Genomic DNA, 13445 nt, shown 5'->3' on the forward strand with positions numbered 1-13445 from the left:
GTTTATTTGCCGACTGTTTGAAATTGTGCTAAAAATATCAAGAAAAAAATCAGGTTTTAATTTTCGTACATTCTTAAAGATTTAGATGCATTAATTGAAGTTAGCATATACTCTCCGTGATATATAGTTTCAGAGGATTGTATAAAAAACATTTTTCGTCTTGCACGTGTTTCGGTTCAGAAAGTTCTATAGATGTTTTAAAACGTGTTTTGATAAATACATCTCTTGAGTTTTTTTTAATCATGAAATTTCAAAATAAAATTTAAGAGATTACAAAAATTATCTTCAACTATTTCAGTGTAACATTAATAAGCTTGGCCAACCTAATAGTTGAGTAGAAGATTTGAAAAAAGAAAGTAGTCACTTTTTCAGGTGGTTTCATTATTACACTTCGAATTAACGGAACCCCGAATCAACCTATATAAATGAATGTTCCAACAATCAAATAAAAATGAATTTGTCAGTTCTTGGCCAGAATTATTTGGAAATTCGTTTAAACTAAATGGTGTATTTAGAAAGTGCACGGTAGAGGTAAGGATGAGAGGCATAACAGTTAAACTAAAAAAGTACGACTTTTAAAAAAGAACATATCGGAGATTTAATAAATGGACTGTAATGCTATATGGCGCTGGTGTATAATCAGTAGACTTTTTTCATGAAAAATAGAAATGCTTTTTGATAATTTTTTATGAAAATATAGGTCTAGTAAAGGCTGTAACTCAAAAATTAAGCATTTTTAACAATAAAAACACTATGAAAAAATTGTTAAAGTCACAATATTTGAAATATTTTAAAACGATTTTTTTGGCTCCACCGCACACGTGATCTGTGATGTCAATCCGACAAGCAATGACAATAAAACAACAGTTGTATTAATATATCACTATTATCAACTTTAAATGACGTCACACCAACCTTCGTTCAACATCGTGTGTTTCCGGATCGTTTTCGTCAATTTGAATTTTAATGATTTTCATTGTTTTCTCGGTCATATGGCTTCAAAAAAATCGGGGGAAAAAATTAGCCCATTCATCAAGACATTTACTTTCATTTAAAAAAAAGAAAAAAAATGTGAAAAAGGTCTATTGTGATTGAACTTGAAATTAAGTTTGTTTATAGTAATATTAATAATATCGATAAATGAAAAAATCATTTTTTAGTTTTTTATTTAAAAATAATGTTTTTTAGAAAATATTTAGATGATTGCAGAACATAAAACTTTTCAAAAAATCGATTTATCGACTAATAGAAATCGGAATGAATGTTCGCAGTGTTTGTTTAAATGAAATTAATGCGAAAAAGTAAGTTGGATATAAATTTGATAAATTAAATTTCTATTTGACGAAATAATTCAATTAATTATTAATAGATTTATGTTGTGAACGCATATTGATCAATAAGAATTTATTTACAAAATTTCTCAATTATTTTCCTAATGTGACTACGGCTTTAACCAAAAGCATAGTAGAAAATTACATATTATTATACATTGGCGCTAAATCTCCTCTATTTGAGAACAACATTACTTTATATACAGAGTCTGTCATCGTTATCTCTACCATCCTTACTTTAGAATTAAGAAAAACACATGGAAATAGTTTTAAAAAAATTGAAAATACGATTTATTATACAAATAATTTTACAATAGACTTTAAACAATAGTATTGGCAGTTCCTGGCGCGAATATTCGAATTTGTCTATCCAATAATTTATAATGATAAATATTCTGTGCACCCCACGATTTCAGATCTTCATTTAATCGTCGAATATGCATAACACCAGTCACTAAATCACTTTTACCAGTTTTTAATCCGGATAGTTCAATTACACTATCACCAATATGTCGAAAACTATTCGCTATTATTAAATCTTCCTGACTTTTTACGGCCACACTTAATACAATCGATAAATTTTCCATTACGTTTAACATATTTTTTAGATTTTGTTTAAATATATAAATATCTCTTACTGGAATATTTAAATCCAATAAATAACTAATATCATCGATGATTAAACAAACATTTGTATTAGTTCTAAATAATTCATTTAATTTAAATCGAATTAAATTCGTTAAATTCTTTATTATATCCGTTTTATTAACGTCCAAGAAATTTATATGATCTTCCAAATTTGACGAGTTACATATAGACTCAGATAAATGTTGTAATATTTCAATAGTATCAAGCTTTTTGATTTTTGATAGTTTGTCCAAGTTATAACCTAATTTCATACCAACGTTATGATAATGACGAAAAGTATTCGCCAATGTAACAATTAAAAAAGCTGAGTCCTTATTATATCTTTCAGACATAACGCAACTTAAAATAAAGCTGCTATTTGCGTCATTTCTTTCGGTTATTATTAATAATTTGTTATTTATATCTGATTTGTCTAATTCAAGCGCTGCTATTACTTCACTTGCCATGTTTAATAATATATCTGTAGAGAAGAATCTAAAAAATAAATATTTATTAATTTTTTTACAAAAATAATATAAGTTATTGTATATTTTATTACAGTTTTTTTTATTTATTTTATTTTAGTATATTTTGACATTTAACTCATTTTCACATGGTACTGTGATTGTCATTACTATTTACATCGCTGGATGTCACTAGCAATCAGTACGTGCTGTTTTAGTAGTTCCTGTTTTACCGACTGTTTGAATAAAAATCTGTAAATTTCAAATATAACAATGAACATCTTTGAAGAATAATTTAATTCAAAAAGTGACCATGATATTGGAAAAATGTAACAAAGAACAACAAACAGAAGACAAAGTACCTCCAATATGGGCTGGCGCAGCTGCCCAAGCGTTAGCCGCAACGCCCATGCATCCATTTGACATTATAAAAGTACAACTGCAAGTATCGAGAAAATTATCCTTTGTACGTATGCAATAATCATATTCAATATTCAATGCCTCAGCGCCCAGGGTGCCATGTACGATGATGTACCTCTTGGACTCGGGTTAGATAACCCTGGTCAAAATATTATAACAACCTTACTTGCTTTTAAAACCCAAATATTTAATTTGAGTTGATCGTTAGACTTTGCTTATAAGCAGTCGTCATGATAAAACGATTAAATTATCAATATAATTTTGATTACTGGGAACTGGTCAGTTGTATAACCATTAACCAATTATTTCCAATGTTAATATAATATACTTTTATTGAATAATTATTTAGAAACAAGCATTCAAAAACATCATAGATCAAAAAGGTTATATGGGACTTACTTATGGATTATCAGCATCAGTGACACGTCAAATAACATATGCTACAGCGCGATTTGGAATATACGAAAATCTAAAAGCGATTTATAAACGTAGAAATAAACCCATTGGTGTTCCTGACCGTATATGGATGTCTTGTATAGCGGGAGCATTGGGTGGGCTTATTGCAAATCCTCCTGATATGATAAATGTCCGCATGTTAAATGATTTTGCACAGCCACCAGAGAAAAGAAGAAAGTAATTTTCAATATTTTTATTTTTAAGATTTTAATTGTTGGAATTTATAGTCATTTTGTAAATATCCACACTCAATTTGTATAAAATACTTTTTTTTCGAAAGAATCAAATGAGTGATGATCAGTTTAATCGAGTTAGGCATTTTTCAAAATATATTCCCGATATCAGGATTTGTTTATAAGTAGGCGTTTTTATAGTAAAACTAGCCTGATACCCGCTCGTTTCACTGTGTTTAAAAGTAAAAAACACCGCTTTATAGCCTCAACCTCTCTTGATGTGCACAGTTTTCAATTTTGTTAAATGTAAAATAGTCATAATTCATTGAGTATATCAGAAAAGTTGACCATTAGTGGTTTGACATTTACTATTTTAAATTTTAACAGAATACTTTAATTTATAGTTCAAAATGATGATTATACATGTGCTCCGTCTATAATCATCATTTTGAACCATAAATTACAGATTTAGCTGTAAAAATTTAAAATAGTAAATGTCAGATTAAATTTTATTTATTTATTTTTATTTCAAATATCTTTATAAATTATAGCTCATGTGTTATTCTGAAGTATGAGCTATATTGCTGTACAGTTTCATTGTAAATCATTCGCTAATTTTAGCGTGAAAGCGTAACAAACATCCTTACATTAGCATTTATAATTAGCATTAATTATTATTTTTTGGTATATTTTAGTTATAAACATGTGTTTCATGGTTTGTATTCAGTGGTTAAGGAGAACGGATTTCTTGGACTTTATAAAGGAGTTTCTTTAACAATGATGAGAGCCTGTATTTTCACTACGTGTATTTTCACTTCTTATGATACATATAAAGCAATGTTCATACGTCGTTTTGGACTAGGAGATGATCCAAAAACTCATTTTATGAGTAGCGTGTGTGCAGTATGTATATACTTAAATTTTTTACTTTTCTTAGACAAGAACCGGGACTATCGGAAAGTAAATTTTCAATTTATTTTAATAGAAAATTCGTGATTTCTACTAGGAATATAATTCGAAGTAAAAGTGAGTAGCGTGTGTGCAGTATGTATACATGTATACTTGGAATACAAGACTATCGGAAGACCAAGAACCGGGACTATCGGAACATTTATCTACAGAGTGGGTCATTTTAATCTATATTGGCTAATAGCTCGTTTTGTAACTAACCAATCAAAAAATGACTGAAGCAAAAGCAGTCGAATTTGATGGGGGGGGGGGCATCACGTTCTTACATCAGATTGGACTTAGTTGTTTCCGTGTTTCTTTAATAGCCAATTTATATCTTAAACGGTAGGAGATATAGTAACACTTTAAATTAGAAAGGCGGATAGATAAAAATTTTAATACTTACTGTAAATAGATCCGGATGTTTTAAAAACATATCTTCTAAAATTTAATTTACTAAGCGTGTTTAGTTATTTTATAAAGAATAACTTTCAGTTTACAGTGTTCCTCCATACAATGATACCTAAGCACGAATAAGCTACTTTTTATCGAAAACGGAAGCATGATAACTCGTCCAATCGGGCCAAAATGGCCAAATTAAGAATTACTAAAGAGGAAAATTTAGTTAGACATATGTATTAAATTTTTCTATTCTGTGTTAATAATATTCGTAAATGTTATAATGCTCTAGACCTCGACAGCAATTATGATATCACAACCAGTGGATGTCATGAGAACTAGAATTATGTCATCGAAAGGGGTACCAAGGTTACAAGTTATAACAGACATTTATAAGAAAAATGGAATATTTGGATATTGGAAGGGTTTAATACCGACATATGCAAGAATTGGACCTATGAATATAATGATGTATGTGTTTTTTGAATTTTTCCGTATTAATTTTGGATACTATGTGGAAAGAATAGAAGATTAATTATAATGACTATGATATAGTTAATATTTTTATGGATATTTTTTGTTAAATAAATTGTTATAAAAAAAGTATTTCGTTTATTTGATTATAGTTGTCAGCCTACACCTAAAATACTTAACGGATTTGTGTAGAAATTTTGCCAGAAAGTGGAAGGTCGTATAATCCGCCTCGTCACAGTCCTGGTAGATCGCAATATCCTCTTTTTAAATCTGCAGTAATCGATAAATACCCCAGCCAGAAAAAGTATATCTTTCCCGTTTTTGCCAATAATCCATATGGCTTCTTTTGTCACAGTTGTTCTCTGTGTAAATCGTTAAAAAACTTTCGAACGAAAACTTTTTCGGTGTTGAGATAAATGCATCTTTTGTCTAGAGTTGGGTATTTTCAGCCTGTTTTGGTTTAGTTACTTTTTCTAAAATAAGTAATCTATTAAGTATTAATAGAATTACATGTTCGAACAAGTTTACTTGAATCATATCACGTTGTCAGGTCGTCTGAAGCTCACTTTCGTATTCGCGAAAAGAATTAGAAAAAATATGTTGCAAAATAAATAATGGTAGCTTATGATCGAGTAACCATGGTTTTGAGAGGGCATTTTTTTTCAACCCAATTGTGAAATGCACTCAGCCAGTTCTTTTAAGGGAAAAAAACAGGTTCATTTCACAAATAAAATAATTTTATTATAAAAAATGACATAAAATTAATTTTAAAAAATGACAAAAAATTAATTACATGTAAGTAATTCGTGTTTTTGCAAGATATCATAAAATCAGAAATTTTATTCAGCAATAGATCACGAAATATCGAGAAAAATTTATATGTCGACAATGATGCCCCAAGACGCCCCAAAAAGTTTAGGTCAAAAAAATTTTTGAACTTTCGAGATACTTCTTAAATTATTGTGATCGTTTCAGAAACCTGAAAATTCTAAATAAATAAAAATATAAGTAGTTTTAAAAAATATGACAGAATATTATAGAAACTTTAAAAACTAATAATTTTCGAAGTGTGTATCTTATCTGTTTATTTTGTAGTTTAAAAAATTCAACTCATATTTGAATGGAATTAAGCTTCGTAATTTCATTGCATTCCTCAATTGTTAGCTGCGTACAAAACTTGAAATTAAAGAATATCATCCCAGAAAAAATGATTAAGAGATAATTAGTTTATTATTTTCATTTGAACGAATATGATTGAATTTAAGAAATGTAATAATGAACAAAAAACTGAAGATAAAGTACCACCTTGGTGGGCTGGTGGAGCAGCTCAGGCTTTATCCGCCATACCAATGCATCCGTTTGACATAATAAAAGTACAATTTCAAGTATCCGAAAAATTATCATTTGTACGTATAATAATCAATTAATCAACAGAACATCTTAATTTTATCCTATTCCAGTATAGGATTATTTTTTTGAAATCTTTTTCGGTAATCTTGTAGTCTAAATTTGTGGCTATACTAACGGCGATTGATTTAAACGCAAATTTATTTATATTATGTGTAAAAATTCCGAGCAGCTGTATTAAAAAGGTCCTTGATTATTTGGCCCACATTTTCTGTGCCAAGATATATTGTCTAGTTTTTGTCAGGTACATAGACATTTCAGTAATCTTGCAGCACCGAGGGTTGACGAATAGTTAAAATGAGATTCAAGCTGTATCATACATAGCGCATGGAAGGTGAAACAAACCAGAGCAAAATTAATAGATTATAATTAATTACAGTCGACGTCTATAATTAAATATGTTCGCAAAAATTGTCATGCGAGTGCAACAAGCTGCTCGGCTGCAAATGTCATTGTTCGGAATAGTAAACTTTTTCAAGAGGGAGAGAGTTTTTGAAAGAAGTCTGGTTATCATGCATCATTTTCCCAATAATCACGACATCAAAATTATTTGTTCACGTCTACGGCCTCATTAAATTCGCCCCCCCCTGATCTAGCAGAAACCGAATACAATAAACTGTAATGACCCACTTTTCTTAAAATTATTAGTAAAAAATTCGTTTTATAAATTATTAATAAAAATGATTCAGATAGAAGCAATACATAATATTACAAGAGAAAAAGGAATTAGAGGGTTTACTTATGGATTATCTGCGTCTATAACACGTCAACTGTTATATGCTACAGCGCGATTTGGAATATATGAAGGTTTTAAGACGGAGTACAAACGAAGAGACAAAAAAGTTGAGTTCCATGATCGTGTATGGATGTCTTGTATAGCGGGAGCATTGGGTGGTTTTATTGCAAACCCTCCCGATATAGTAAATGTTCGTATGTTAAACGATTTTGTTTTACCAGCTGAGAAAAGAAGAAAGTAATTACAAATACATTTACTATATTTTACTTTATTTAGTCAAACTATTTCCAGAATGAAACAGGCTCTATCAAACCACTTAGACAAGTAAGGGGAGGGGTTGCTATAGTTGTGTTCTTATTGGTTAGAATCTGTCGTCATTAGTGGGCAGTACAAAAATTTGACTTTTGAAATATTTTGATTGTTTTCAATAACCCATAAAATTTGTTTTAAAGCATTTATTTATTATAGTTACAAGAATGTGGTTCATGGTCTCTATACAGTCGTTAATAACGAAGGATTTTTGGGACTTTATAAAGGAGGTACTATGACAATGCTTAGAGCGTGTGTTATTACCATGTCTGTTTTTACTTCTTATGATACCTTTAAAGTACTGTTATTACATCGTTTTCGACTTATGGATGATATGTCAACTCATTTTATTACCAGCGTGCTTGCAGTATGTATTCAAATTCTTCTTCTATTGCCTCAAATATCGAATAAACTATCGTGCCAAAACATTTCTTGCTTTAACCTACAGGATTATTATTATTTTTAAAAACCAACTTCATTTTTCTATTCGTGAAGTGAGAATTCTTCGTCTGAAGTGATAAAAAAAATTTAGTCCTATCCCCTCTTATAAATTATTTTGCTATAATTTAAAGGGCATAAAAATGATTTTTAAAAAAATTTTCTTAAAACTGGTTTTAGAATAAGCAATTTTCGAAGTTATTTTCGGGAATTTGCACTAGAAAACGTAGTAAACAGAACCGCTCTCAGGTGCGAGACGTACTTCATCCCTTCCTAATTTCAATAAGAAAAGAAAAATCCAAAATTCAGGGATCTTGAAAACAACTTTCTCGATAAATGGCTAGCTATTATATACCATTTTCTGTTATCGTGTATCTAATATAGACTACGACAGCAATTATGGTGTCACAACCGGTGGATGTAATAAGGACGAGAGTTATGGCAAATGTGGGTCAACCATTTTTACAAATTCTAAAAGATATTTATGTGCAAAATGGAATATTGGGTTTTTGGAAAGGTTTTCTACCGACATATGCAAGAGTTGGTCCTATGAATATAACAATGTATGTGTTATTTGAATTTTTCCGTTTGAATTTTGGGTACTATGTGGAAAAAAAAGAAAAGTGAAAATATATATTTTATATGTAACAAATATAAAAATAAAATATATACAAAAAAATACGTTAAAATGATCCCTATTTTGTGTATAAAATTATAATAAATAGGTAAAATGATCATGTGGCAGGTTTTGACTGTTTTGATTTAGATGTTTTTGTCAGGGATTCTTGTATTTATACAAATCGTTGATGCAATGTAAAAGAACAATTAATATTTTATGTGAACTCTTTGGTAAAAAACGCAATGAGATCATTTCACCCACCTATTCTTATAAGGTCGGTAAAATGATCCATTTTGAGAAATATTGAACATTTCTAAAAATTTTTAAACAAATCAAAAGAAATTTTCATGACCTTATTGCCACACTTGAAAAAAAAAAACCAAAAATATTTCGACGTTATACAAATCTCGAATAGTTTGGCTATAAATTACATTCTTTCTTAAGGTATAATTTTGGAACATCTTCCTTTATCCTACGTCAGAACAAATATTGAACTTTTTTCATTTTACAAATGGTCTTGAATTTCTGACTGTCAGGACAAAACTTGGAGTTTTGGAGTATATTCGAGTAACACATATTCAAGGTCACTTCTTAGTCCTTAAAATAAATCCTGATTAGGTGCAAAAACGACCAATAAAGGGTCGCGTTTTAATAGTTTATATTGAAACCGCACTTTTCGATATTAGGTCTGTTTGTAGAGTACCCTAACTATTATTTTATCTATCAGTACTCTAGATAAAATAAATAAGTTTAATCGGCAATAGTAAAGCGTCTTTTTCGTAATCTTATTTTGTCAGCAAGTAGGAATTTTTTGAAAGAATAATTAAAAAATGGCGTTTTTAAATATTTATTGAATAGTTTTATTTGTTGACAATGAATTAGTTACAACATATTCTATATAAATGTTTCACTTGTAATAATTTTGGTCCTTATCTAAAATGTTTGAATATAAAAAACGCTTTTAAAACAGCGTTTATACACTATAATATATAATGGAGTCTACAAAGGTATATTTATATAAATGGCAGTTTTTTTTTATAAATAATTTATCTTTATTTAAATTTAAAATTGCTTTCATTTGGTATTATTCGTTCGACATGTCATTAAAATTCTAATATTTCTCAAAACAATATCATTTTTTAAGTAGGTAATTTTTCACTCTACAGCCTAGGTTATTTTATGTTAATCCAAAAATTCATTACAAAACTGGATTAAAATTAAAAATTATTTTGCATAGAAAATTTACAGCCTTTAGGCTGTAGGAATTGCTATAGTGAGCAATTCGATGATACTTTCAGCTTTTGTTTTACAAACAAGAGGTTAACAACTAAAAAAAAAGAGTTTCAAACTAAATAATACTTTTTCTTAGCCCTACTGGTTTCTAAAACAATTAAAAATAATTTTTACCTATAATACATTTGGAACTTTATCGCAGTGCAGCGTTAGTCATATGCGATAAAATCTTAAAATAAAATAACCTATTCTGCAGCATGAATGAATGTTTCATTTTTCTCTAAATAATAGCTTCTGGCCTGAGAATATTCTAAAATTTTTCTAAAATATATAATTCCTCGATATTAGGTATAAAAAGCTATATATAGGTACAAAAATGGTTATTTTTATTCGTTTTAACGTAGTTGTCTTGCTACAATATTGTAAAAAAGTTTTGGATAATATGCGTGGGCTGTTGTAGTATATAAGCTTGTAGTGAAATGAGGTATGATTTTTGTCTAATACTGCACCACACAACTAATTCACATATACAGAACTGTGTAGGATCAATCGGTTACAATACTTCTATTATATAGTTGTTTCTGTTATAATCACAATACTCTATATATAATTGTTTCTGTTCAACAATAGAAAGGTTTAACTTTGCATTAATGTATCTCATCAATGAAAAGGTCAATTAATTAATTTTTGCAGATTTTAATTTTTTAATTTTTCTTTTTATTAACTAAGAACAAATATATCAATATGTTCAGTTAGTTTTTTTTTTTTTTTTGAAAAGGTCTGACAGTTCGTTTTTCTTTTAGAATTAAAGGACTCCAAAGCTGTCTGTGTTAATGATTCGAACTTTAAGTTTATATATCGAGTTAGAGACGGTCAATCGATTTCCTGCCCATAGCAAGACAATTACCTTAAGTTAACTTAATAGGTCGCAATGAAATTTCGTCACTTTTTATACCCAATAACGAACAATTCTTTTAAAAGGCGTTTTTAATAAGGTTTCTACTTACATTCGTTCCCTTTCTATTTGTAATTTAAGGTTTAAACAAATTTGTTTTAAGTATGGCGGTTTTAATTATCTTCGAAAAACGTAGATTGTCTCTGTTAGTGTTTAACAGAAATTCCTTATCAATCAGCATACAATAATTGTTCATCATTGTCTTCCGTAGATTTTGTTAAAGATGAATACCATTATTGTTCCAAGATGATAATGAAATAAAAAAAAAAAACAAAATTGTTACTGAGAGAGCAGACATTAACTGCTAACTCATTTTGTCTTTCCTAGTTGGGAGGGTATAATTTTCCTCAAAATAGCACAGCCCAACAATTAACTGTGAGTTCAACTTCGGGTCCTTATATCAAATTTTCATGTTTTTGTGCTAACCAAATTAAAAACGCCTACATATTATAAATAGCACTACAAAAACGATTTTAATATATTAATTAAAAATTCATGCAGTCTGGTGATAACTATAACAATTGGACATAAATCAATACGATTAATTTTTCTAAAAATTTATAAAAATTTTGTATATATTTATGATTATATAATTTATATGATATAAAAACGAGATATTAATAACATCAATTTTGATTTAAAAAAAAAGTTTAATAAAAAATTTTTTTTATTTCTACGATTTTGATTTTGATTTATATTTTATATTTGTATTCAAATTTCTGAAGAAAATTTACCATAGTCCATTTGGTCATCAAATGTAAAAACATGTAAAAAAATTTTGAGCTGTTTCTACCACATAAATTCCAGAGACGGTATATTAAAGCCGTAAAATAAGTGCTGCTGTTTTGCATAAGTATACATAACTATAGTTAGGTAAAAAATGGAATTTATTAAATAATGGAAATTTCCAGATAGTAGATATTCATTATAATTATTACAGCTTAGCACGGTTACTTTACCGAAACCTGAATCAATCGCAAGAAAGGCTCACTTTTGGAAATAAATTTGAGAGATAACAACCTATCTTACTCTAAGAAAGAGATATACATAGCCTTACTTTTGGTAATAATTAAATATCTTAAATGCAGCGTCCATACAAGTGCCGGACGTATTTGTGTCCATCCAAGAGTTAACTCTTCTTATTTTCCTGTCTTCTTTTTAACTACATGAATTAAAAATCGAAAGCGATCATTATTTGCCCTTAGATTAGATTTTGATGTCATGCTTATAAGTATAGGTTTTAATATTCAGAATGAATGTCTATCCAGAAGATTTAATTTTTCCATTTTCCATTTTCTTACGCCAATCTTCTAATTTAGCCTGTATGTAAGAATGATGGAGGTCTGAAATATAACATCTTCCATATTACCACATTTGAGTCCTCCCATTTTCAAGTATTTGATAAACCGATTGTGGTCTTTTAGACCGTCTGCGACGTCTTCAAAATCTTAACCTTTTGGTATATAATATATATATTCGTTGTCATATATTTCTATCTTTTTCTAGCTCAATTAATATAATATTTCAACCCTTAAAATTTTTCCCCATTTTAATAAAGAAAATCCACTATACATAGAAATTTTTTTATTGAGACAATATCTTATTTTGGTAAAACATTTTTTTTCACATATAAATTGACAATAAACATTTTTTTAAATAAACAACTCTTTTTAAAATTAGTTTAAACATTTATTTTATTTTTTGCTATCAATAAATATATATTCATTTAATTTTTTTTTTACATAAAATTATCTTAAATAACAAAACAAATTATTAATAAAATTTTATGGACAAAATTTTGAATAATCATTAAAAACATAGTACCATAGATCTTTAATTATTATGAATAAAATAAGAACCAGGATACTGTTAGAATTACTAGTAGATAGTGATTCGAAAGGACAACTATCTGGTTATTTAGCGGTTAGTTATTTGGTTAATTAACCGGTTAAATAAATTAACAAAATGGAATGGAATGGAATTCCAAAAATGGATTATAAATTAATTATATCATTCCAAAAATGGAATGATATAATTAACAAAACATTTTTATAATTGAGTTTTTTTTTTATAGTGAAACTTTTTAATAACTAGAATAAGGGATACACCCCAAATTTAATTTAATATTTATATATCCCGCGTTATGCTTAATTGCTCTGATAATACGTTGTAGATATGCTAGATGGTATTAAAAACTTATTTGGTTAATTGTCCGGTAATTTACCAGCAGTTTATTGGTAAATTACGTAAAAAATATATTTTACCGGTTAAATCGCATTCCTACTGGTAGATGAATTCATGCATAAAATGAGGCAATGAAAGTTATAGAAGTTCTTTAGCTCATGCTAAGTTAAGAAAGTATTTGAATTCGTTATATACTCAAATTTAATTAACTGATTTCTTAAAAATTACAACTTCAACTTTTCTACTTGAATCTAGTAGTCTTTGGAAGAAGT

The 13445-nt window shown here is 28.4% G+C and overlaps 3 protein-coding genes across 3 annotated transcripts; 2 read left to right on the top strand and 1 right to left on the bottom strand.

The window, feature by feature from the left end:
- Positions 1–1604: 1604 nt before the first annotated feature.
- LOC123295543 (elongator complex protein 6) lies at positions 1605–2649 on the bottom strand. Its single transcript, XM_044876928.1, has 2 exons — positions 2518–2649; positions 1605–2453 (listed from the first exon to the last, which is right to left on the bottom strand). Exon 2 carries the CDS (start codon positions 2423–2425, stop codon positions 1652–1654), a length of 774 nt encoding a protein of 257 aa, XP_044732863.1. The 5' UTR covers positions 2426–2453; positions 2518–2649; the 3' UTR covers positions 1605–1651.
- Positions 2650–2703: 54 nt separating this feature from the next.
- LOC123296167 (mitochondrial dicarboxylate carrier-like) lies at positions 2704–5353 on the top strand. The gene is made up of 4 exons (XM_044877629.1): positions 2704–2888; positions 3192–3475; positions 4167–4374; positions 5111–5353. Exons 1-4 carry the CDS (start codon positions 2736–2738, stop codon positions 5351–5353), a joined length of 888 nt encoding a protein of 295 aa, XP_044733564.1. The 5' UTR covers positions 2704–2735.
- A 1189-nt stretch (positions 5354–6542) lies between these two features.
- On the top strand, positions 6543–8809 carry LOC123296169 (mitochondrial dicarboxylate carrier-like). Its single transcript, XM_044877630.1, has 4 exons — positions 6543–6698; positions 7389–7672; positions 7904–8111; positions 8567–8809. The coding sequence occupies exons 1-4, from the start codon at positions 6543–6545 to the stop codon at positions 8807–8809; spliced, it is 891 nt and encodes a 296-aa protein (XP_044733565.1).
- Positions 8810–13445: the final 4636 nt, after the last annotated feature.

Source organism: Chrysoperla carnea, chromosome 3 (assembly GCF_905475395.1).
Source record: "Chrysoperla carnea chromosome 3, inChrCarn1.1, whole genome shotgun sequence".
NCBI lineage: Eukaryota > Metazoa > Arthropoda > Insecta > Neuroptera > Chrysopidae > Chrysoperla > Chrysoperla carnea.